Consider the following 23,268-nt stretch of genomic DNA (forward strand, 5'->3'; position numbering starts at 1 on the left):
ACATCAGGGAAAGTATTTCCTTCGGAAACTAAAGACAGCATGGAAGAACCCTCGTTATGCTCAGGATCAGTTTCTCATGAGAGTTCTCAAGGAGAATGGGGATACTGACTACGGAAGGAAGTTCAAGCTCAAGAACATCGTAAGCGCAGAGGAGTTCCGAAAACGTCATCCGTTGACGACCTACGAAGATTACAAACCTTATGTCGAACGGGTAATGGCTGGAGAGCAAGGTGTGATGACACAGGTGATGCCGAATGCATTTATACAGACCTCGGGTACGACAGGTCCCTCAAAGTATTTCCCACAGAGAGATCACAGGCTTGTATTGACAAGATGGCTGGATGTTGTGTTTACCAGTCTGTATGAAGTATGCCCACGTTTAGGGATACTCCAGAAGAAAATGTTCCACTACGTTCAGCCAGTAATATCTCGGGCAAAAAGTGGAGGGAGTATTCGTCCAGGCATATCGTTGTACGAAGATGGCTTTATGGCATCCTGCTACACAACACCGCATGCAGGTTTCCGTATTCAGTCCTTCAAAGAGGCAAATTACATCCATCTCCTTTTTGCTCTCCTCGATCCAAACCTGGGTGTCATATATGCAGTTTTCATTGGTGCCATTGATAATGTAATGAAGCAACTTGAGCAATGTTGGGAGGACATTGTGTATGATATCGAGCATGGAACAATCAATGAGAAGGTTAAGTTCGACGATGCTGACATCAGATCCTTACTTGAACAGGCTCTTGGCGGAGGTCACCCGGAGAGGGCGGGCGAGCTCAGAAGTCAATTCGTAAAAGGGTTTGACGGCATCATGAAAAGGGTGTGGCCAAACCTTGAGGTGCTGGTAGCTGTGGAAAACGTCGGAATCTGGCCGAATCTAAAAGCAAAATACGCAAAAGGTAGATGGCTATTAGCACTTTTTTGTAGGTTTGATGTTTTGTTAATAGTTCTATATGTTGTTCATTATATTAGTAGTTGTTTTTATACGCTCAAGGGAAGGTTACAATTGTGCTATTGCCCCGAGGCGTGCCGAGGGCAATAGCCCAATTGTAACCTTCCCGAGAGCGTATAAAAACAACTATTTCTCGAATATTAAAGCAGTCATTAATACTTTTATATGCCGAAAACAAAAGAGTCAACTATATAATGACACCACCTTGGCCTTTCTCTAGTTTATCTGCACGGTTGTTTTTTATGAGTGTATCTTTGAGAGTAGACTAGATCTAGATTCTAGTCTAAGCAAGATATTTTTACAATTTTGGGGGTGGGCCGGCCCTGTGGGGAATAGAGAGAAGAACCTGCGCTTTCATATGACACCTCACTTATTGAGTATCACCTTCAGGGTCACAACAGATAAAGGTTTGAATCTCGAATTGAAAAAAAAAATTGACTTTTTTTGCATGGTCGCACAATGCACGTAGACTGCATAGAGACTGCATTGCGTGTAATCTCTATGGAAGAATACAGCACACAACATCGGGTGCGATCGCTCAAACCATTTTTTAACATGTAAACATATGGGGTAACCATGAAGACTGAACTATTTTCCCGGTAACCATGGTTACTGGGATATTAGAACTGTTTTAACCATGGTTACTGGGAATTTTACAGGAATAGTTAAAGTTTATGAATGCAATTTTGACCAATCAGATGGCTGGATTTCTTAAGTGAGGTATATAATATTTAATATTGTCCTATATTAGGAACATAAAACCTAACAAATAGCTTCAATGCGTTTCACACCAGCCCCCCCCCCCCCCCCCCCCCCCCCCGTCCGGGGTCGGAATGACCCCATGCGTGTTACCAAAATGTCCGGTAAAGGGGTACTTTTCGTGCGACAAAGTCCGGCCCGAGAATTGTAAAAAAAAAAAGGGGTGTATTAACTTTTCACCCGGAAATTTCTTTAAAAAGGGGTGTTTTTTCTTTTTTTTCTCTCGTCTCTTTGGACTCCTGAGAAATTATTCCGAATTTAGGGGGGTACATTGAGCATTTTTTCATAATTTAGGGGGGTCTCCAAGGCAGGAAAAGCCCGCGAAAGGGGGGTTCGGAAATGTTGGCAGTCCTCAGATAGGGGGTGCTTTTAAAAAGAGGGAACGAGCATATGCGTACCCTAAATAACACTGAGTGGGGGGCCGGGTTTCACAAATCAAAGACAGAGGAATTCATAGTTTACCTCCTGCGCATAACATATACCCTCTGTATACATGAGGAAAATTGGGGAAGGGGGGGGGGTAAGAGAGAAAAACAAAATCACGCCTCGTAAATTTTCGTTATCCTTTGAAAAAGTCCTATTGTCACTTACGCTGCTGCACTTTCCGTTATCAATCTGACTACAATACTAACAGAAACATGAACAATAAGACACTAGCTTCATCATAGAAGAAATAATCATAAAGATAGTTTCTTCTTGTTATACATATTGCTTGTTATACGCTCCAGTAATATTACCCCGATTTCAGCGTCGCTGCTATGTCTTCGCTCTAGTTTTTTTAAAGAAATTATTTCTGCCTGATACTCATGGGTCTCACCTGGGTCGAGTGTGCCAAATGTTAATTCTTGCCAGAAAAGGGTAAATGATGTGTCATGGACTCGAACCCCTTACCTTGTGAATTCCATAGTCCTGTGATTATATTATCATCTAGACTATATACGACACCTCTAAACATCATAAGAAGGCAAAGCGTTGTAATACAAAAAAATGTAATGCTACGGTCACAAAGTACTAGGTTTGTACAAACGATAAATTTGTACGAATCTCCCTGTTTTTCCATTGTCCATTCGTACGGCGTTCGTAGCAGTTCGTAATGGCATTTGTGACCGAGGCTTAAGGTTGTACGATTACACCGTTCTCATTCCTTCATCGTTTTACAGGTATACCACTTGTCAACTTTGGATACGGAACATCTGAAGGAATGCATCAAGGGTTAAACCCAGGCGCGGATCCAGGGGGGGGGGGCCGAGCGGGCCTTGGCCCCCCCCCCCCCGCAAAAAAAAAAAAAAAAAAAAAAAAAAAAAGAAGAAAGGAAAAGAAGGGAAAGGGAAAAAGGAGAAAAAGGGAAAGAAAGAAGAGGAAGAAGAAAAGAAAAGGGGGAAGAAGGAGATCGGGGGCAGAAAGGGCCTTGCCTCCCAGGCTGTTTACCTCCCCCCCCCCCCCCCCCCCCCCCCATCAAAAAAAAATAAGAGAGAAGGAAGGAAAGGGAAAGAAAAAAGGAAAAGAGGAGATACTGGCGTACTGATAGAGGGGGGGGGGGGGGGCTTGGGGGAAATCAAATTCAAACGTCGTTTATTTCTAGTTCCACAACGGTGGATTACAAATAATGCTGAAATGACATAATTTCCGAAATTTTTCCTCACTTTTTAGTAAATTATACGTTTGTATGTGTTTGTTGAAAAATGACAAATTCCTAAATTTACAACTAGGCAAAAAATATGATTCTTGAGATTCGTACATGTCAGGTACCGAGGTACAGCGGGGATCGAGAGCCTCGAGCTCCCCCCCCCCCCCCCACTTTTCTTGACAAAGTATATCAAAGAGAAATAAAATAGAATGAGAGCAAGAAAGTGAGAATAGTTAACTGCCAGTGTTAACAAAATAATGAGGCATCAAAATGTGCTCATCTGACCGTGATTAAATGCCTAAAACCCTTAAGCTTCCGGGGGCTTTGCCCCCTGGATTCCATCTAGGGCCCTACTGCGGGCCCTTAGATGATAATCTGACGGTAATTTAATGCCTAAAACCCCTGATTTTTTGGGGCTCCGCCCCCTGTACCCCACGCCAAATAGTGACTTGCCAGTGTCACAAATAAATAAAGTATTCATAAAAATGTGCTCATCTGACCTTTATTAAACGCCTAAAACCCCTGAGCTTCCGGGGCCGGCTCCGCCGCCTCGACCCCACCATGGGCCCTAAGGCGGTCCCCTGAATGCTTATCTGATCGTAATTTATTGCCTTAAACCCCTGAGCTTGCGGGGTCGGACAAGGTATCAAGATGTGTTTATCTGACCGCAGGCGCGTAGCCAGGGGGGGGGGTCCCCCTCCAATCGGAAGAGGACGTAGGAAGAAAAAGGAGCAGACAAAGAACATCTTTGAAATTCAGACAAGGATTAAGAGTATAGAGAACGGTACAATGCATCGTTTTCTTTCTCTAATAATAAAACGTCAAAGCCTCGCGCAGGAGGGGTGGGGGGGGGGGGGGGGACTGAATTCAGACGAGGATTCAGAGGCGAGAACGGTAATACGAATCTTTAATTATTTAATGAAACGTAATAGCTTCTGCGCTTCGCGCGGGATGGAGGGGGAACTAAATTCCGATGAGCTTTATTTTCGAGAACGGTACAATGAATCGTCTTCTTCTCTAACGATTAAATGAAGATTAAAAGATTCGGCACTTTGCGCGGGAGGGGAAAACCTGAATTCAGACGAGGATTAAGAGTCAAGAACTGTACAACGAATCGTCTTCTTTCTCTAATGATTTAATGAAACGTAGAAGCTTCCACGCTTCGCGCAGGAGGGGGAAGGGGATGGGGACTAATTTTAGACAAGGATTAAGAGTCGAGAACTGTACAACGAATCGTTTTCTTCCTCTAATGATTTAATGAAACGTAAGAGCTTTCGCACTTCGCGCGGGAGGGGGGGGGGGACTGAATTCTGACGAGGATTAAGAGTCGAGAACGGTACAACAAATCGTCTTCTTTCTCTAGTGATTTAATGCAACGTAGAAGCTTCCGCGCTTCGCGCAGGAGGGGGAGGGGGGGGGGGACTGATTTTAGACAAGGATTAAGAGTCGAAAACTGTACAACGAATCGTTTTCTTTCTCTAATGATTTAATGAAACGTAAAAGCTTCCGCGCTTCGCGCAGGAGGGGGAGGGGGGAGGGGACTGAATTTAGACGAGGATTAAGAGTCGAGAACTGTACAACGAATTGTTTTCTTTCTCTAATGATTTAATGAAACGTAAAAGCTTCCGCCCTTCGCGCGGGAGGGGGGGGGAACTGAAATCAGACGAGGATAAAGGGTCGAGAACGGTACAACAAATCGTCTTCTTTCTCTAATGATTTAATGCAACGTAGAAGCTTCCGCGCTTCGCGCAGGCGGGGGAGGGGGGGGGGGGACTGAATTTAGACGAGGATTAAGAGTCGAGAACTGTACAACGAATTGTTTTCTTTCTCTAATGATTTAATGAAACGTAAAAGCTTCCGCCCTTCGCGCGGGAGGGGGGGAACTGAAATCAGACGAGGATAAAGGGTCGAGAACGGTACAACAAATCGTCTTCTTTCTCTAATGATTTAATGCAACGTAGAAGCTTCCGCGCTTCGCGCAGGAGGGGGAGGGGGGGGACTGAATTTAGACGAGGATTAAGAGTCGAGAACTGTACAACGAATTGTTTTCTTTCTCTAATGATTTAATGAAACGTAAAAGCTTCCGCCCTTCGCGCGGGAGGGGGGAAACTGAAATCAGACGAGGATAAAGGGTCGAGAACGGTACAACGAATCGTCTTCTTTCTTTAAAAGTTTAATTAAACGTCAAAGCTTCCGCGCTTCGCGCAGGAGGGGGAGGGGGGGGACTGAATTTAGACAAGGATTAAGAGTCGAGAACTCTACAACGATCGTCTTCTATCTATAATAATTTAATAAATCGTAAAATTTTCCGCGCTTCGCGCGGGAGGGGAAAAACTAAATTCAGACGAGAATTATTTTCGAGAACGGTACAACGAATCGTCTTCTTTCTCTAATAATATAATGAAACTTCAAAGCCTGGGAGGGGGAAACTCGCCCCCTTGCACCGACCCCCCCTCCCGCATTACGCCACTGTTGGTCATTACGTACCAATATTTGGCTCGCATAATTTCAAATTTGGGCCCCCCCCCCTAAGAAATCCTGGATCCGCGCCTGGTTAAACCCATGGTTATATGATGACAATCATGGCCTGGCTTTCTGGATCACGGACTCCTTCTTCGAATTCATCAGACATGAAGACTCGTGAGTGCATTTGATTATTATACATACATGACTATCATCTGTGCGTTCGTATGTGCGTGTGTATTTATATGTATATATTTTATACAGTTTTAAACTCATATACACGTAGCCTAATCACACGCGCACACCCACGTCCATACACACACGTGCGCGCACACAACTCTAAGATGGTGAATTAATATGGGAATGTTATGTGCTTCTTTCATATGTATCTATAACTATAAGGAATCCCACCATGGAAAAGGTAATTTAAATTTGTTGAATTTCTACCATTGCTAGGATCTCTGTGATTCGACCAGTGTGTGTAATCATCAGGGAACTTTTTTTTCTCTCCTTAACTGGGTCTGAATTGAAAACATGTAGACCTAAAATACTAGAGAATTAGAGAGGGAGAGACAATGTTCAATAAGTTTATTTCATGTCTACATTGAAATCGATTATTGCGCACTATTTGGCATCAATTCAACAGGCATGAGAATCAACCTAAAACGCTCTTGATTGACGAACTCGAGATCGGGCAGGAGTACGAGATCGTCTTTACCCAGGACAGTGGACTCTATCGATACAGAGTAGGAGATGTCATTCGGATAACTGGCTATCACTACAACTGTCCTACATTCGAATTTATGTATAGGTGAGTAGGATTTTATGTCCATTGGCCGCGAGAGGAACTAGGGGTTGTATATTCTGAAAACGATGCCATCTTTAATGATAGTAAAATGATGCTATTTGTCATAACAAATCTAAATTGGGACAACTCACTGGCTACCATCCTACCAAAAGAAATTGGGGGGATAGAGCATTTGCATCAGCAGCTCCTTCTTTGTGGAATAAGTTACCTCTCTCTATTCAGACGGCCAACACTCTCTCTTCTTTCAAAACTGGGCTTAAAACTCACCTGATGCTCAATGCATAATGTTAAATTTATGTTGAATATGTTGAGTATGAATTTAAATTATTTGTATGCGCCTTGAGCATCTCTAGAGATGGATATGTTGCGCTTTATAAATATTGTTATTATCATTATTATTATTATTACCATGGTTAATATATTCGCAAAGTTTGCTGCGTTTGGGTAAAAAAGAGATATGTACGAACGCACCAATGGTGTTAGTCTGTGGTGTTAGAAAGTGTAAGTTCCGCGCATTTCGAGTCTGTTATGATCGACAATGAGCTAGCATAAGAGATAACGACGTTTTCAGTTTACAGCTGCCTCTGGCTAATAGAGCTAAGGATAAATAAGACCATCTGTATAATTATCGTAGGGAAAGCCAGCCATAGCATGTTTATCAATTTGCTTTGGATATTCAAAAAGCTGGTACAGTAGAGAAATATAGCATAACCATCTTACCAAAGACTGGCACGGATATCATTTATCCAAAAGTCCTTTGAAAACACACAGAAACATTATATCACAAAAGAATGTGCGCTCTGCAGAAACGGAATGTTTGCATTATTATGATCATTATTATTAGTATTATTATCATTAATATCATCATTATTACTACTTTTCTTCTTCGGCAGAATGGGGTTGATGCTGAACTTGCGGTACGAGAAGATGAATCAGGTCGTTCTTAAAGCTGGACTCCAGGCTGCCGTGGGGCAGTGGAATGATGTTAGGCTAGTCGAGTATGCAGTGGCTGAGAGCACACTTATTCCGGAAGCATCCTCAGGTATCCCACTGTTTAAGATCCTCATAACGTAATTCCATCAATCAGTATCAAACTTATATGTATATATGATAAAAGGGTATTTGTAGCGAGCAGGCGCGTACGCAGGGGGGGGGGGGGTAACCCCCCCCCCCCCTTGTATGTTCTTTGGGACCCCCCCCCCCCCCCCTTTTTGAGTTTTTGTATTTATTTTTTTAATTTTTTTATCAAAAAAAAATTATGCCAATAGCTGACCTAAAAAAGATGAGCTTACCCCCCCCCCCCCCCCAATGGAACAAAATGTCAAATTTTTGAATAATTAAGTGTCCCCCCCCCCCCCCCCCCCCCCCCGCTTATTCAGCGGCTGGCTGAGTCGTTGCGAGTGTCCTCTTATGTGGAAAGGTGATTTTTAGATTTGATTGGAGCATCGTGGGGGTATAGAAATCTTTGGAATTACGAATTCCAAAATAGTGGTACTTGGTACTAAAGTCCTTCTCAAGCTCTGTTTTCCATCTAAATCTTCGACTGATATTCAATCCATCTTTGTCCAGTTTTCGAAGAGAATGAAGACATGCCGTACTATGTGATGTTCTTAGAACTAGACCAGACAGGAAGCACGAGCAAAAAAAAGGAGACCGAGACCGCGAAGGTTAATGAGATCACGAATTCAGTAAGTTACTTGTGCACTTTTCGGCTCACAAATCTAGTCAAAGTTATATGTAATGCCATATGCCTTTATCAGAACAGTATAACAACATTATATTACTATAACCATTAATGTATCAACACAGGATTCTTCTTTAGCGCTCATATATAGGCATTTAAGGTGCTCCAACAATTATTACACGGGCTTTATTTACGTTTTCAATCCCGATGCTCACAGCATTCAAGGGATCTTCTTACTATTACAGGCCTTTTCCAGGTACCCATTTTCTACACCTGGATGAAGAGTGGCATATATGCAGATAAATCGTTTACAAATGACACTTGGACATTTTTGACAACTTCATGCCAAATGTGTTTGTAAGGTCTACATAACATTTTTCTGTTCAGTACACGTGACAAGATTGAGTAAACCAATGATAATTCATTAAAACCTGATAACATACACCAATTCCTATTTACTTTACTAAATAATCAACCTTTCTTTGTTGTTTCCACATTATTTCACATGCGTAACCAGAACTCAACTGTATCCTTAAACTTTTAACAAAATGATAGAAGTATAAACATTGTGGCGAGAAACAAAAATATAGGATTGTTAATCAATGTGTAATTTCGTTGTACTGTCTCCCATCTTCTTTTTAAAATATTTGTATAGATTGACAGAGAGCTCCGTGATCGTAACAGCGACTACGAGAGACTACGGAGAGAAGGTGCCATTTCACAACCTCGTGTTCACATCGTGAAACCCGGCACGTTTGAAGATTTTAAACAATACGTGGTGAAGACGACCAACACTACTGCAAACCAGTACAAAGTACCGCGGAGAATTCGCACTGTAGACACCCTAAATTTTATGTATGATCATGTCTTATACATGCAGTCCTGACAACAATGTGGGTTTATGTCACTAACGATCAGGTAGAGTGTAGCAAGCGAAGAGAGTGGACCATAAATTGGCGTGGGGTCCAGGGGCTTTGCCCTGAAAGCTCAGGGGTTTTAGGCATTATTACGGTCAGATAAGCATATTTAGATACCTTATTTGTGACACCGACAGGTCAATAATTATTGTTGTGGGGTCCAGGGGACTGAGCCCCATGAAGCCCAGGGGTTTTAGGCCATATGGGTTAATAAATGACACAACAAAGGGAGGAACAAATGATACACGTTACTCGGATCTTACCATGTTTAGGTTTATTATCACACAACAATCGACACACTTTCACAGTATATAAACACCAAGTGCTATTATATACATGTATAGGCACACATTATATATTTCTGAATTATCTTACAGGAAAAAAAGCTAAAAACAGGAAAGAAGTGCATAGATGAAATGGATGGAATGTTTTCGTCAAGCTTAGTATGTACAATCATTGACCACTTTTATAGAAAGACTTATAGCTAGTGCTTTGTGTGTGAGGGATCTTTCCCCCCTTTTTCTCATAACATCCATACTTATATACTCTAAAATAAATACCTGCAATAGCTACACTGACATATTGTAAACCATGTATAATCACACTTTCATTTCACTATGCAATTCCATATGGTATTTACAAATGTACACAGTGTTAACAATAGCCAACTTCCATTTTCACTGGTATACTATCTTCAAAATGATTCTTAACAAAGTATTGTAATTACAGTAACCAATTAACTGCACTTGAAAGAATTAATTTACAAAGATAGCAAAGCAAATAGACAGATAAAATTATCTTTCAATTGGTGGGATAGACTGCATGTTCATACTCATATTTTCATGTGTCACTGATATAACATACAGTGAACGGTGCAAATGGCATGTCATTTCACAGTTAGTATATTAATAAAAACTAGTTATTTCTTGTATATACATATCTATTTGATTATATATGAATCTGTTACTTTTCATCACTTGCTTCATAATAATTGAATACTTTTGTTGTATAAAGCTTTATTGAATGAATTAAAATAATCTTTATATATCACAATACCATACAACACTTCAGATTTACATTTTCCTAAGATAAGGTGTATGAATGGCACTTTGTCAAGCTTTTACACATGTAAGTTTTGATATACAATGTTCTATACAGATATGTACAAAAATGGATGGAATAGTTCATGGTTCATTATCAAATCATCAAATTCAACAAACGTGTGCTGTACATGGAAATCAATAGAATGTATTATCTAAATGAAAAATTAGTACAATTTCAACAAGTACATCTGCATATTTTGCTTCTGATATAATTTATTTTTGATGTCACTGTATTGTCAAGGTGTTGCATTTTGCATCAGATTCTATTCGATTTTATAAATGTATTAAATAGGATATACATGTATATATAGTACTAGTGCTATTGAATACGCATAAACTTGGACGGAATGTGTAGACAGAATGGAGTCTTGGTTTTTGTTTTTAATGTGTAGAGGAATGATTATGATGGATTAAATATTCTTGTCACAAGATTGAATGCATCACATACTTCACTTTCCCTTACCATTACTTTGTATTTAAATAATTATGACATCATAAACCAATACTACTACAGTATCTCAAGAACAACTGAAGTAATGTTTACATGTCATTAGATGCTATTCATTTACCAAGTACACATACATAGTGTGTGCAGTGCAAACAAAGCTCTCCCTTAATCATAGTACAGTCTTGTAGATGTACACTGAGTAATTGCAGCGCTTAGAAACATTTATCATTAATATTGCTAAATATTGTTATTATTGTATTATAGTATAATTATATGGAACTCATTTTGGAGAAGTCTCATGTTAGGTAATTAAAATACAATGTTCAACCTTGATATTTATATAACCAAGTTCTCATTTTTTTAAATGTCAGAACCTTCATTTATGCTATATAATTTTCCATTATACAGCCTTCTACTGTACGATGTTTCATTCAAAACAATGTTAAATCTTTTGTTTTTGATATCTTACTTTCTGTTATACAACATTTTGATGTATTACTTGCACACAAGATTATTTAATTACTCATTCTACATATATATTGTAAAATTAATAGATTATCATAAGAAAGGTATGGTTTTCCTTGCTTCAATGGAGATATGTTCATGAAGACGTAGCATAGACTCTCTTCAGTTTCCACATGTTGGAATCTAACGTGCAGGCCAGATCAACCTTCAATACTGCCTCGCTCCTGTAAAGCTCCTCTGTGCGCACATCTCCAATGTGGACTGGACAAGGGTAGACAGAGAGTGGTGATCCCTTCTCACTTCCTGTCGGTGTGTGGTGCTCGATGGCTGTGGGCTTGAGCCACACAACAGGGAGAGGAGAAGAGTGGTGGGATGGAGAGGTGGAGTTGGGAAGTTGGATGAGAGACCGTTTGGGGTCCCAGTTTGCGTTGTGGAGGGCAAGACCCAACAGGTAGACCCCTTGGGCAGGGGCCTTCAATGGGCATTTCTCCATGCCTGTAACCTGAAGTTTGAAAGAATTTTTTAATAATATCAATAAACACTGTACTGCAAAGAACAAACAATCAAAGCTAGCATTCATTAATAGGGTTATTGACCCCCAAAGCCTTAGCAATTATTCTTTTTACTTGTAGTTATAAAGCATATTCTTGTATGACATTGTTGAAAAGAAGATATAAGACACTCTTTAATACATGAAACATATATGTCTGATTTTTTACAAATCTAAAGCATAAAACACAAAAATCAAGAGAAATATACCAAATGATTTATAGAGCCTAACAAATAAGGAGTTTTTATTCAAAATATGTCATCAGACTTTGTTTCTCCATTCTAACACCTTGAAAAGTTGTGTGAAGAAAAAAATTGAACGTGGGAGGTACACTGTACTAGAATCTGATCACAATATGAGGTACATCACAAATATGACAAAGTTAATTGACATTAGATAAGTTAATATAATGATAATGAGAAATAGAGAGAGGAAAACAAATGTTTCTTTACCTCAATGTTCATCTGAAGCTGGTGTAGTTCCAGATATTCCTTTCTCCCATGTTCCAGCATAACAGCATCCATGAACGCCTTAGGATGAGAAAAGGATTCCAGTCTGTAGTACGGTGCCACCGCTTCACCCATATCCACATAGCCACGCATGGCCTCCACCGTCTTCCTCAACGCCTTCATCCAGTCCGGCAACAAGGTCCTACTCGGTGGGACACCACCCCGAAGGAGGTCCCACCTGCTGGGGATGACGTTGCGGCTGAGAGCGGTGAGGATGTCATGGACGTCAGGCGCGAGGGCTGCCTCTCCTACGACCGCCTTCAGGAGGAGGTCAAGATCGGTCTGGACGCGGTCAAGGAGACTGGACAGGATGGAGATCTCGGCGGAGATGAAGTTCTGGAGATGGTTGAGGGATTCTGGAGATGCAGGTGGCAGCGGTGGGATACATGAGAGTTCTTCCTCCAGGGAGAGGAGGAGCTTAGGAAGGGCCTGGCAACACCAGGTTTGATGGACAGGTCTACAACGTTCAAGAGCTTGGAGAGCATCAGAGAGATATCTGCAAAATATCAGAGAGAATGTCGCATTTAGATGTGCTTTCACTAGAAAATATGGATACATCTACATTGGACATAGATTTGACGAATCATTTCTCTTATTCTCAATTTTAAATATTTTCAATTTTACTGGGATTCAATCAATCTCTCACTACTTGCTGTCAAAGCAATTTTTTTCGAAGCATTACTTGTAGCCTACAAATGTTATATGTATGGGGGGGGGGGGGTGGTTGTTTTGTTTTTTAATGACTTACAGTAATTCACCTCTACTGATCTGAGATGAAACTTAAGGGACAAACCGATAGTGATTAATGGTGGAATGACATCCATTGTAAATGTAAAATATTGTGCATTCTAAATAGAATATCTAAACTAAAAGATAAATCGTCTTTTGATTTGCAATTTAATACTCCTAAAGAGCCTTGCTAACAAGATTTAATCAGTTTGAAGTATCAACTAGCAGTCATAAGTACATTTATTTCATTCTAAAGCACATGCATGTGTCTTTCAAAATGTGAGCCAAGTTGTTCTCATCTCTCCTGATTTAAACTGACCTGCTTGATCTTTTCTCTTGGAGCTTCTGTGCATTGGGTGCTAACCCAAGATGAGCCGGCTCCACATCATCCTGCATCGTATTGAAAAGATGCTGGAATCTCCTAGCGACCATGTTAGCACCGGAGCTACCAGAGCGCCTCCCTCGACTCATCTCGGTCACTAGAGAAGCTAGAAGAGATTCGGCTCCCATGGAAGAGGGCATTTTCTGATCAAAGAAGAACAGAAAAATAACTCATTAGAAATCTACAATGGATTGATTATTTTGTCATTAAAGCCCCACTGCACTACTTGTATCTACTTGCGCCCTGTACATGTATATAGCAAATAATGCCTAAGCAGTACCTGTTGGTCCCCCATGATCCCCTTTTTCTTACATTAATTGAGAGCTGATTTGATGAGATAACCACCTGTCAGTGACCTCATGCAGGGAGGTCTAATCCCTTCTGGCCAAATAAGTGCAGATAAACTAGATAAAAGAATCTGAAGTACCTATTTCTGAAAATGAAGGGTGCCGATTAAAATCACTTCATCAGCTTCAGGGCATTTCTTCCAACAAGGTACCCTTTAATTACTGTACAGTAGCTAGTAGCAGATGTAGATGAGTGTCCTAAGACAAGATGTTCTACTTCAGCTTAGATTTGGACCAGTTGAAATCAGTTTGAACTTCAAGAGGATATTTAGAGACAGTTTTCTTAGTCTACAACTGTGAGATACCCATGATTATTTACCATTTGGGTGGTTAAATGCAACTATAGCACTGCATGGGTTAAAATGTCCCTAAAAAGCTAAAAGAGTCTCTAGCAGTTCATGAAAACCAAATTCCCTGTTGCTTCCCTGATTTTTCTCTGATGGAGTTTCGAAATTCCAGCATTATAAAAGGAGTCATTTCACACACAAACAAGCCACAATAGCTAATTATCCAGTGAATATGCTATTCGGATCTGAGAGAAAATATAAGAGACTGAATACTTCCTTTTGGGGGCAATGAAATTTTTTCCTGAGTGATTTTAAAGGGAGTGCAGCTTGGAAAATACTGGTTAACCCCATCTACGTCTTCTTTTTGACAACTGCCCGTAAATGAATGGACTTGATTAACAGTAGTCAGCAACTTAATCTCTACATGGTCAACGCGCTAGCGTTCGCGAAACAGACTGAAGTTCTCCTCACGCTACGGTTTTGCGTTTTTTGCACGCTCGTGATTGCCAGGTCGCGTTGTCCGTAGTCATATTATACCCGATTGGCCCTGAGTCAGGCCACATAAAAGAGATGTAATCTCGTCATGCTACACCCCCTTTAACTGAAGAAAAAGAATCCCTAACTTTTGACCGACAGGAAAAAATTGTAACATATTTTCCTGGTTTTCACTAGGATAGCTGGGAACTCTGAAAAGCAGTCATGTGATGACCTACCTTGAGACTTGCCCATGGCTGGAGCAAGCTGTCAATCAAAGAATCCACAATCTCAGCGTCATCCAAGATGTCAGCATGACCACCATACACCAGGTGACTGATGAAGGTCCTCAGAGTCTGGATGCTCTGCCAGGGGGATTCCCCTTTGTTGCACCAATTAAGACATGACATCATAGCCTTCAGGTCTGATACTCCCCTGAAGATTGAAAAGGTTAGAGAGAGTGTTTCATATACATTCCCTTTATGTATTTTGTTTTCTGTTTTGAAGTGTATTTACAATTTGTGGGGATAATCATGTGCTTATAGATTGCATTATCTCTTCAATTTCTTTGCTATTTTGAAGTATGTGTGTTTACGATGGGTCTCATAACTCATATGCATCGCTTTTGAGGGAGTTGCATTGGTTTGGAAATTACAAACTTCTTTGGCGTCCTTGGCGGAGTCGATGGGTTACTTTGGAGATAGCAAGGCGCTGCCTCTGAGTTTATGCATATGATCAAACTAACATACATTTATCTCATGACATTAAATATCAATGAATCTGGAAATGCATAGCACTTCGAGAATCCTATTTCAATGAATTATTGAATCGGCCGTACATTCCTTAAAATATGAAAAGAACGTGTTACACGTTACACCTGTATGATGGTAGGGGGAACTTCTTTTGACATTTCATGACTCTTTATATTTGTGAACACTTATTTACATGTAAGCCGTGTATGAAAATTGAAATGGTAAACCAGGCATTGGGAAAGTGCTTGAAGAAATTTGATGTAGTTGATGAATTTACAGATAGTTTACTAATAAAGAAATTGAATATTATGATATGAAGAAGGAGATGTGAGTTGGTCTAGCGGCCGGTACATTCACTTGGTCAGCTCTTCGTTTTCACCTATAAACTGGCCCACTGGACCCTGGTTCGAAACTGAGTCACGTCTTTTGGATGGTGACGTCCAAGGTCGGTCCCCAGACGTAAATAATCATATCTGATTGATTCACGTCTGTAAAAAAACCCAATTTCACACAAATTCACTTACCATGAGTAGTCTTTGTTGAAGCCAAGTTGATAGAACAGCCTTCTATGTGAGAGCACAGTGTGTAGCAAGGCCATGCAGAACACCAACTCGGTCAAACTCTGTTGAAAAATAAAATATTACAAATTAATATCAGCATCGTTTAATATTCAATGTTTAATATACTGATGCTTTCATACTACATTTTGTTATACTATAGCATACATGTATATAACATTGAATTGAATTGAATTTATTCACCACTTTCGTAAAAACATACAAAGTCAAAGACTACAATAAAATATTTCTTGCAAACATAGATAAGCCAATAAAATGGAAAATACCCAAAAGGAAGTAACAAAGTGGTTGGATCATCAAATAAGTTACAAAAACTTATAGGAAGATGATCATAAAAAATTAACACAAAAAAGGGACAAAGAAGTAATACAATAAATGATTATTAATTCACACGTAAAAAAGTGTGATTGTCAAAGAGCTTGAAAAGAGCCTTGTGCTTTTGATGCACGTGGTTGTCAAATAAGCAACCATTTAAAAATATTGAAGGCATAATCAAGAACATCACGTATCATAACATATCAAAAGAACACTGATTTAAAAAATCTTTCGGATGCCACAGGATTAGTTTCTCAACCCTTTTCATAATTCCAATAACTTGTTTTTTCAAAGCAAGAATAGTGTGTCATCTCATACACATGTACATGTATTTATTAACTCTTATCCTGCCATAATGAATACAGCCTAATGTCACAGGGCTAATCCCCATTGTGCCAAGCCTCAAATCCCCTGTGCCAAGTTAATTTTGAGATAATCGGATTAACGCGATGGTACTATCAATATCGTGTGCAAAACACTAGGCACAGTGCAATGGGCATGAACAATAACTGCTATTACGAATGTGAGCATGCATGCACAAAGCAGATAAGCGGTACGTAGCTCGCTCGCAGGAATGAAGCAACCAATCGATAGCGCGCTAGTGTGTACAAAGCACTATAACGGTAGCGTGCAAGCAGCCTTATAGCAGGATATGAGTTAACGCCCTTCTGTCTCTGAACAAATAACGACATGAATACCACGGCAATTGCTTCTGTTGGTTTTTGTCACACCAAATAGCAAAATATAATTTTATATATTTTCTACCACAAGCTGTTGGCAATTTTTTTTTTTTTATAGAATATTCAGTACTAATGTGGTTTGAATCTGTAAAGTTTAAAGTGAAAGACAAAACATTAAACCAGCTAGCTTGAACTGTAAGGGTGTCTTGGTTTCCTGGTGCCTTACCTTGGCCTGTGTAGTGGTAACCATGTGTTTATGTTGATCTACGGCAGCCATGGCTTGGTTGAAGAAGGTCCTCAGTGTTGCTTTGAAGTTAGTATTGGTCTGACAAGCCACCTGCATACCATTCTGAATCACTAACCCTGAAAGATCATCATACAAAAACATATATAATTCCTAAATAGATTTTTTCTTCAAAGATTAAACATTCATAATAAGAGATTAACCCATTGTCTACGGGAACCGGTTGGTCCCTGTGTAAAGCCTATGGGAATGCAAGAATTCAGTATTCAACAGGTTAAGGGCTACAAATTTGAAGTATTTTTTTAAAAGAAAGTTTATGACATGTAGAGTATATTTTCTTAAGCAGACATAATGGTTGTACAATGACACAACACAATGTACCCTAAGCTTATTCCTATTTAAAACCTATCTGCACTAGTTTGGACAGGAGGGGTTAGACCTCCCTGCATGGTCACTGGCAGGTGTCATCAAATCAGCTCTCGATTAACATAATAAAAAGGGGACCATGGGGATCAACAGGTACCGCTTAGGCATTATTGGCTGTATAGAGGGCACAAGTAGCTACAAGTAGTGCAGTTCCGCTTTAATATTGACTATGAATGAAATAATCTTCATACCAGGAAGAGGAGTCCTGCTGTCAGCCGTAGTGATGAAGATAAGCTTGAAGTTAGAATGGACTTCCATACCCTCGTACATACTGGACGGGCAACGAGATGCCTGGGACGTAGTGTCTGTTATTGTGGAGTCGTCTCGCTTTGTCTTCTCCACAGGCTTGGCAGGCAGAGTCTTATCAACATTAGTTGCAGGAGTCACAAGGTGCTACATGAAAAAGAAAAGTTGATATACAATGTATGTTAGGTTTGTACTGAAACATTGTAGTAACTCTTTATTTGTTATGGGCCAAACAATCCTCGACTGCCACATCATGTCTGTTATTGTGGAGTGGTCTCGCTTGGTCTTCTCCACCAGCTTGGCAGGCAGAGTCTTATCAACGTTAGTTGCTGGTGTCACAAGGTGCTACATAAAAAAGACAAGTCAACGCGAAGCGTAGCATCCCCTCGCAGGGTACAAATGGCCTATACTATTATATTACTAGGCAAGGAAGTTAACCACATTTTCACATATATAATTAGGTGTTTTTGCATATTTAATGAGCTATGACCTTTCACGTTTGACCTACATACTCAGAAATCGAACTTAGGCTGTACATGTATTTTGATACCATGTACCTTCATATTAAATTTCATTAAAATTTGTCAAACATTACTCAAGTTATCGAATGGAAACCAGATTTGCATATTTAATGAGCTATGACCTTTGACCTACACTCTCCGAAATCGAACTTAGCCTGTATTTTGATACCATGTACCTTCATATTAAATTTCATTAAAATTTGTCAAACATTACTCAAGTAATCGAATGGAAACCAGATTTGCATATTCAATGAGCTATGACCTTTGACCTACACTCTCCGAAATCGAACTTAGCCTGTATTTTGATATCATGTACCTTCATATCAAATTTCATCAAAATCTGTCAAACATTACTAAAGTTATCGATTGGAAACCAGATGTGTATTTTTTCGCATATTTAATGAGCTACATGTATGACCTACATACTCCGAAATCGAACTTAGCCTGTATTTTGATATCATGTACCTTCATATCAAATTTCATTAAAATCCGTCAAACATTACTGAAGTTATTTAAACATATTTGTGGCTTACACCCAGTAAATAAGATTGATTGATCGATCTGTATTGAAAAACAAGTCAGAAAAAATCTTGGAACCAGCGGGACTTGAACCTGCCATCTACTGCTTGCCGGGCAGCGACTCTACCACCAGGCCATCAGTGGTTTTTCAAAACAGATTGATCAATCGATCTTATTTACTGGGTGTAAGCCACAAATATGTTTAAATAATTGAAATTTCTTCCAGGAAGCATTACATTCAACAACAAAAAATTAATTAAGTTATCGATCGGAAACCAAATTTGTTACCAACGGACGAACGCACGCACGCACGGAAGGAAGGATGGACAGGAGCGTTACTATATCCCCTCCGACTTCATCGGCAAGGGGATAATAAAAAGCTCATTTACAATGTATGTATGACACAAGTCGACTGTGGCAGTCCAAAGATTGTTTCATAAGTCAGCGGCAGACAGTAAAGAGTCAATAGAAACAGTCCTCACAGACCACGTGCTGAACACTGAAGTATGCAAGAAAGCAATAAGTAAAGAAAACAACCGTGAGAGGAAGATGACATACAAAGTTTCAGCTTTGTCAAACAATGACAAATCTTTTTCAAAGCCATCATTAAAACTTAAAGGTAAAGACCAGTTATGGTCATGCGATTGCATTGTGAACGAAACGTTGTGGAATCGATCAGAAAAGGTTGATCATCTAGCATTTAGCATCTGCAAGGTTCTGGAATCATCAAAATGATAAGAAATTTGGCCCATTCTTCGTAAAGTTACAAGCACTATACACAGAAAGATGTATATGGGACTGCCCTATATCTCTCACAGACCATGAGAGAAACAAATTTACCAAATATATGAATTAGTAGGCGGTTTCCCGGCAAATTTTTTTATCATCATGTATTAGTCAAAACATATTCTTTCACATGATTGGTAATGAGAGCTTCCATTTCATTTTTTGAAATTGGGGCGTTTCCAATACTGGTCTTTACCTTTAAGAAAAGTGTAAACACCAAAATGTTTAATGAATACATCAAGATGCAAGTACTTTAATACATCAAGAGCACATATGATTACCTGGATGATTTGAAGGAACTCTTCACTCCACTGGTCGACAGCCTGGCAGTTGTTGAGAATCAGCCAATGACCATGCATGACACATTCCTGCAAGGCATCCACAGCCTGACTCATCTGCTTCTCATTGCCCAGCGAGACGGTGTTGATAACAGTGCGGACGTTCTTCTGCTTGCAGTAGAGAGTGATCTCAGCAAGGGGATCTATTACTGTGTGACCTGATGGTGGTATTTCAGAATGAGACATAAAGGAGAGAAAATTTTCATTTATTGAATTCTATTAAGTTTTTCATTGCCACGCAGGCATTAAGGGTCTAGCTGGCACATCTGCTTCTTACAGTATTCTGCTTGCAGTACAGAGTGACCTTGTGAAGGGGTTCTATTACTGAGTGACCTGAAGGTGGTATTTCAGAATAAGATAAACGTAAGAGGAACTTCTGGTTGATTGATTGTATTACATAGTGTGATTGATAGAGCAGGGTGTACTCTTAAAATCAAGCTTCAGGGGATTACAACTTAAGGTCCTTTCCAAGGGACTGAGAACACATAAAATCAAATCAGTAGATACATAATTATATAAAACACGATTATACAAAATGTTCACATTATGCATTACAGAGCATACATCTATGACTGTCATACCGTTCTCGGACAGATGCCCCGGTGGCAATTTGTTCAGAGCCAACACTAACCAAATTTCTAACATTAACATTCGACCAAACACTTAACCCTACTCATATCCCTAATCGTAATGTAATACTCAATTGCAGCCCCAACCTAACCGCATATCTTTGTCAAAGTATAGCGAGAAGCAACTACTGCCAGAGAAATGGTTGAGTCACCAGTAAAACATATATCTCCAGCTATTAGTAACTAAAATTTACTGGTAGCATAGAAAAGTGAACTCTTAGTTACCTTCCATTCCAGTCTGTTCCCCATCATGGTAGCTTGCAGGAAGGACAAAGATCAGAGGGATATTCCTGGAGGTTCTCTGCAGGACTTCCTCAGCGTTGTACACCTCTGGACGTGCCGTGTGGGCTCCTAGCTCATAGACCACGAGGTGCCTGCATATCACAGCCAGCCGGTCGGGAAGGACCACCCGCCACAGCAGCGCTTTCTGGCAGAAGCTGAGGTTCTGAAGGTCTGGGCCAGGCACGGGAGCCAGGAGAACGGGTTTGCAGGAGAAGTATTCCTTCCACTGGCTGGAGTGACGAAGCATGGATTGCCTCAGACCGTGGAAGGCTGGAACCAACTGCTCTAGGTGACCACACTTGATCCAAATCTGATCGGGGAAACACAGACACTGACATATTGAGATATAAGTAGTTTTTTTAAAGGGACTGTATGATGGAAAGCTAAAAGATATACAGTATATATCTTTTTTTCATTTTTATTTGCGTTTAATAGAGCAAGTGATATCCTTAGTACAGATGTAAATCATTATTTGTAAGAGTGATACTTCTGATAATAATATCATTGTAATAATGACAGTAACATGTTGTTGAAAACCATCTCTTTTCGTAACACAGTATTCAAGTAGGCATAAAATGTGAAAGTTATTAGGATGATCATATTGATAGAGTAAACAGATAATTTTTTTTATTTTATTATGACTGAAAGCTCTAGTCCCTGTATACAAAATCCAAAGGTTTCTGCATACATATTCCTTTTGTTAAATATGATAAAGAGAGTTTGGGCATTTACCTCATTAGTAAGCCACTCTGGAATCACAGTGCTATCATTAGCATCATCAAACACAGTCTCCCGTTCTCTAGGTACTGCTCCATCCAGCCCATTGACAAGCAGACCCCATTCGGCTTGCGATATCTCCCCTGACGACCGCATCCTCTCCATTGCAACCAGAAATACAAAGAGATCAGAGTGATGCTGGAAGAGTCCGCATGAAAGATAAGCGTGAATCTCCTCCGTGAGAGCATTGCAGAGCTCCACCGCCCGCGCCTTGAGCGAGGCGGTATCTGTGCGGTCCTTCTCGCGGGCACGGAGCGTCTTGGCGTACCAGCGAATAAACCGGCGGAGAGGGATGTAGTACGTCGGGAGGAGCTGCCAGATGCGTTTGATGGTGGAGTATAGGAGGGTACCGTGCTCTGCGACGGATTGATAAGGATGTTGCTTTACCAGGAGCTGTTCCAGGAGGTTGCAGCTCTCCTTGAGGTTGGAGCTGGTGTCCTGGATTGTCTGGTGATGGGTGGTGAGGGTGTCGCCCCATACAGCATCCTCAAGAATACCATGGTTCAACTCTATCACTTTGTTCAGAATATCCAGCTGTGGATACAGAGTCGAAGATAGGTGGAAGTTGTGAACAATGAGGTAACATTATTGTGATGAATAAAGTTGCTTAAAATTCCTTTTTAGTCAAATCAGGGGTTTATTATCAGTTTACAAACTTGTATCACATACTAGCTTGAAACGAATAGAACTCTATGGGGTCTACCTGCAATATTTCGGCATCCATTTTATACTTACTAATTCCATTTTGTATATGCCTATATGTTTATGATCATGACCCCCCCCCCCACGTTCTGAAAAAAATGGAAAAAAATCTATCAAAATTATGTAAATGCATGGTTGTGCTATTCTATGAATAAACAAAACACAACACAATATCATATAGATCTCAACAAAATAAAATGAAATCACATTTTCATGAAAAAATAATTACAAACTACAGTCCAGTAAGTCTAAATACACAATTAATGGGTATATGTACAAATTTACATGAGAGGGGTAGCTAAAGATACAGTGAAAAAGGGGAGGAGGGAATAAATGGAATGATGATGGGGGTACAGAAAAAGGGGAAAAGGGGGGTAAGGGGGAGTGAGTACAGTAAAAGGAGGAAAGTGATGTGGAAGGTGAAGGGGGCAAAAAGAAGGTGGAAGGGGCAAATGCGAAGGTAAAGGGGGAAATGAGAAGGTTAAGGGGTCAAAGGGGATGGTAAAGGGGGTAAAGGGGGTAAAGGGGGTAAAGGGGGCAAAGGGGATGGTAAAGGGGGCAAAGGGGATGGTAATGGGGGCAAAGTGGAAGGTAAATGGGGCAAAGGGGAAGCTAAAGGGGAAGGTAAAGGGGACAAAGAGGAAGCTAAAGGGGAAGGCAAAGGGGGCAAAGGGGGCAAAGGGGATGGTAAAGGGGGGCAAAGGGGAGGGTAAATGGGGCAAAGGGGAAGCTAAAGGGGGCAAAGGGGAGAGTAAAGGGGGCAAAGTGGAAGGCAAAAGGGAAGGTAAAGGGGGCAAAGGGGAAGGTAAAGGGGGCAAAGGGGAAAGTAAACAAGGCAAAGTGGAGGGTATAGGGGGCAAAGAGGAAGGTAAAGGGGGCAAAGGGGATGGAAAAGGGGGCAAAGGGGAAAGTAAAGGGGGCAAATGGAAAGGGGAAGGTAAGGGGGCAAAGGGGAAAGTAAAGGGG

General features: G+C 40.4%; 2 protein-coding genes across 2 annotated transcripts in view; one reads left to right on the plus strand and one right to left on the minus strand.

Annotated features, from left to right (window-relative positions):
- Window positions 1–76: 76 nt before the first annotated feature.
- Window positions 77–6,271, plus strand: LOC115919754 (indole-3-acetic acid-amido synthetase GH3.17-like). The gene is made up of 3 exons (XM_030973878.1): window positions 77–902; window positions 2,875–2,937; window positions 6,261–6,271. Exons 1-3 carry the CDS (start codon window positions 77–79, stop codon window positions 6,269–6,271), a joined length of 900 nt encoding a protein of 299 aa, XP_030829738.1.
- Window positions 6,272–9,465: 3,194 nt separating this feature from the next.
- LOC754570 (dynein heavy chain domain-containing protein 1) overlaps window positions 9,466–23,268 on the minus strand; it is a 117,553-nt gene continuing 103,750 nt past the window's right edge. The window contains exons 77-86 of the mRNA XM_030973886.1: window positions 21,556–22,134; window positions 20,767–21,133; window positions 19,856–20,070; window positions 17,694–17,895; window positions 17,059–17,195; window positions 15,784–15,881; window positions 14,747–14,942; window positions 13,337–13,542; window positions 12,232–12,784; window positions 9,466–11,731 (exon numbers count right to left, since the gene is read on the minus strand). Coding sequence (XP_030829746.1) covers window positions 11,366–11,731; window positions 12,232–12,784; window positions 13,337–13,542; window positions 14,747–14,942; window positions 15,784–15,881; window positions 17,059–17,195; window positions 17,694–17,895; window positions 19,856–20,070; window positions 20,767–21,133; window positions 21,556–22,134 — 2,919 coding nt within the window. The 3' untranslated portion in view covers window positions 9,466–11,365. The remainder of the gene's footprint in view (window positions 11,732–12,231; window positions 12,785–13,336; window positions 13,543–14,746; window positions 14,943–15,783; window positions 15,882–17,058; window positions 17,196–17,693; window positions 17,896–19,855; window positions 20,071–20,766; window positions 21,134–21,555; window positions 22,135–23,268) is intronic.

Source organism: Strongylocentrotus purpuratus, unplaced genomic scaffold (assembly GCF_000002235.5).
Source record: "Strongylocentrotus purpuratus isolate Spur 01 unplaced genomic scaffold, Spur_5.0 spur5_contig_866, whole genome shotgun sequence".
In the NCBI taxonomy this organism is placed as follows: Eukaryota; Metazoa; Echinodermata; class Echinoidea; order Camarodonta; family Strongylocentrotidae; genus Strongylocentrotus; species Strongylocentrotus purpuratus.

What these genes read in the sequence shown, in the direction of transcription:
- LOC115919754 (XM_030973878.1), top strand. Translation starts at nt 77, where the DNA reads ATGAGAGTTCTCAAGGAGAATGGGGATACTGACTACGGAAGGAAGTTC. An exon ending in AAAAGCAAAATACGCAAAAG is followed by an intron (nt 903 to 2,874) that starts GTAGATGGCTAT and finishes ATCGTTTTACAG; the next exon opens with GTATACCACTTGTCAACTTT.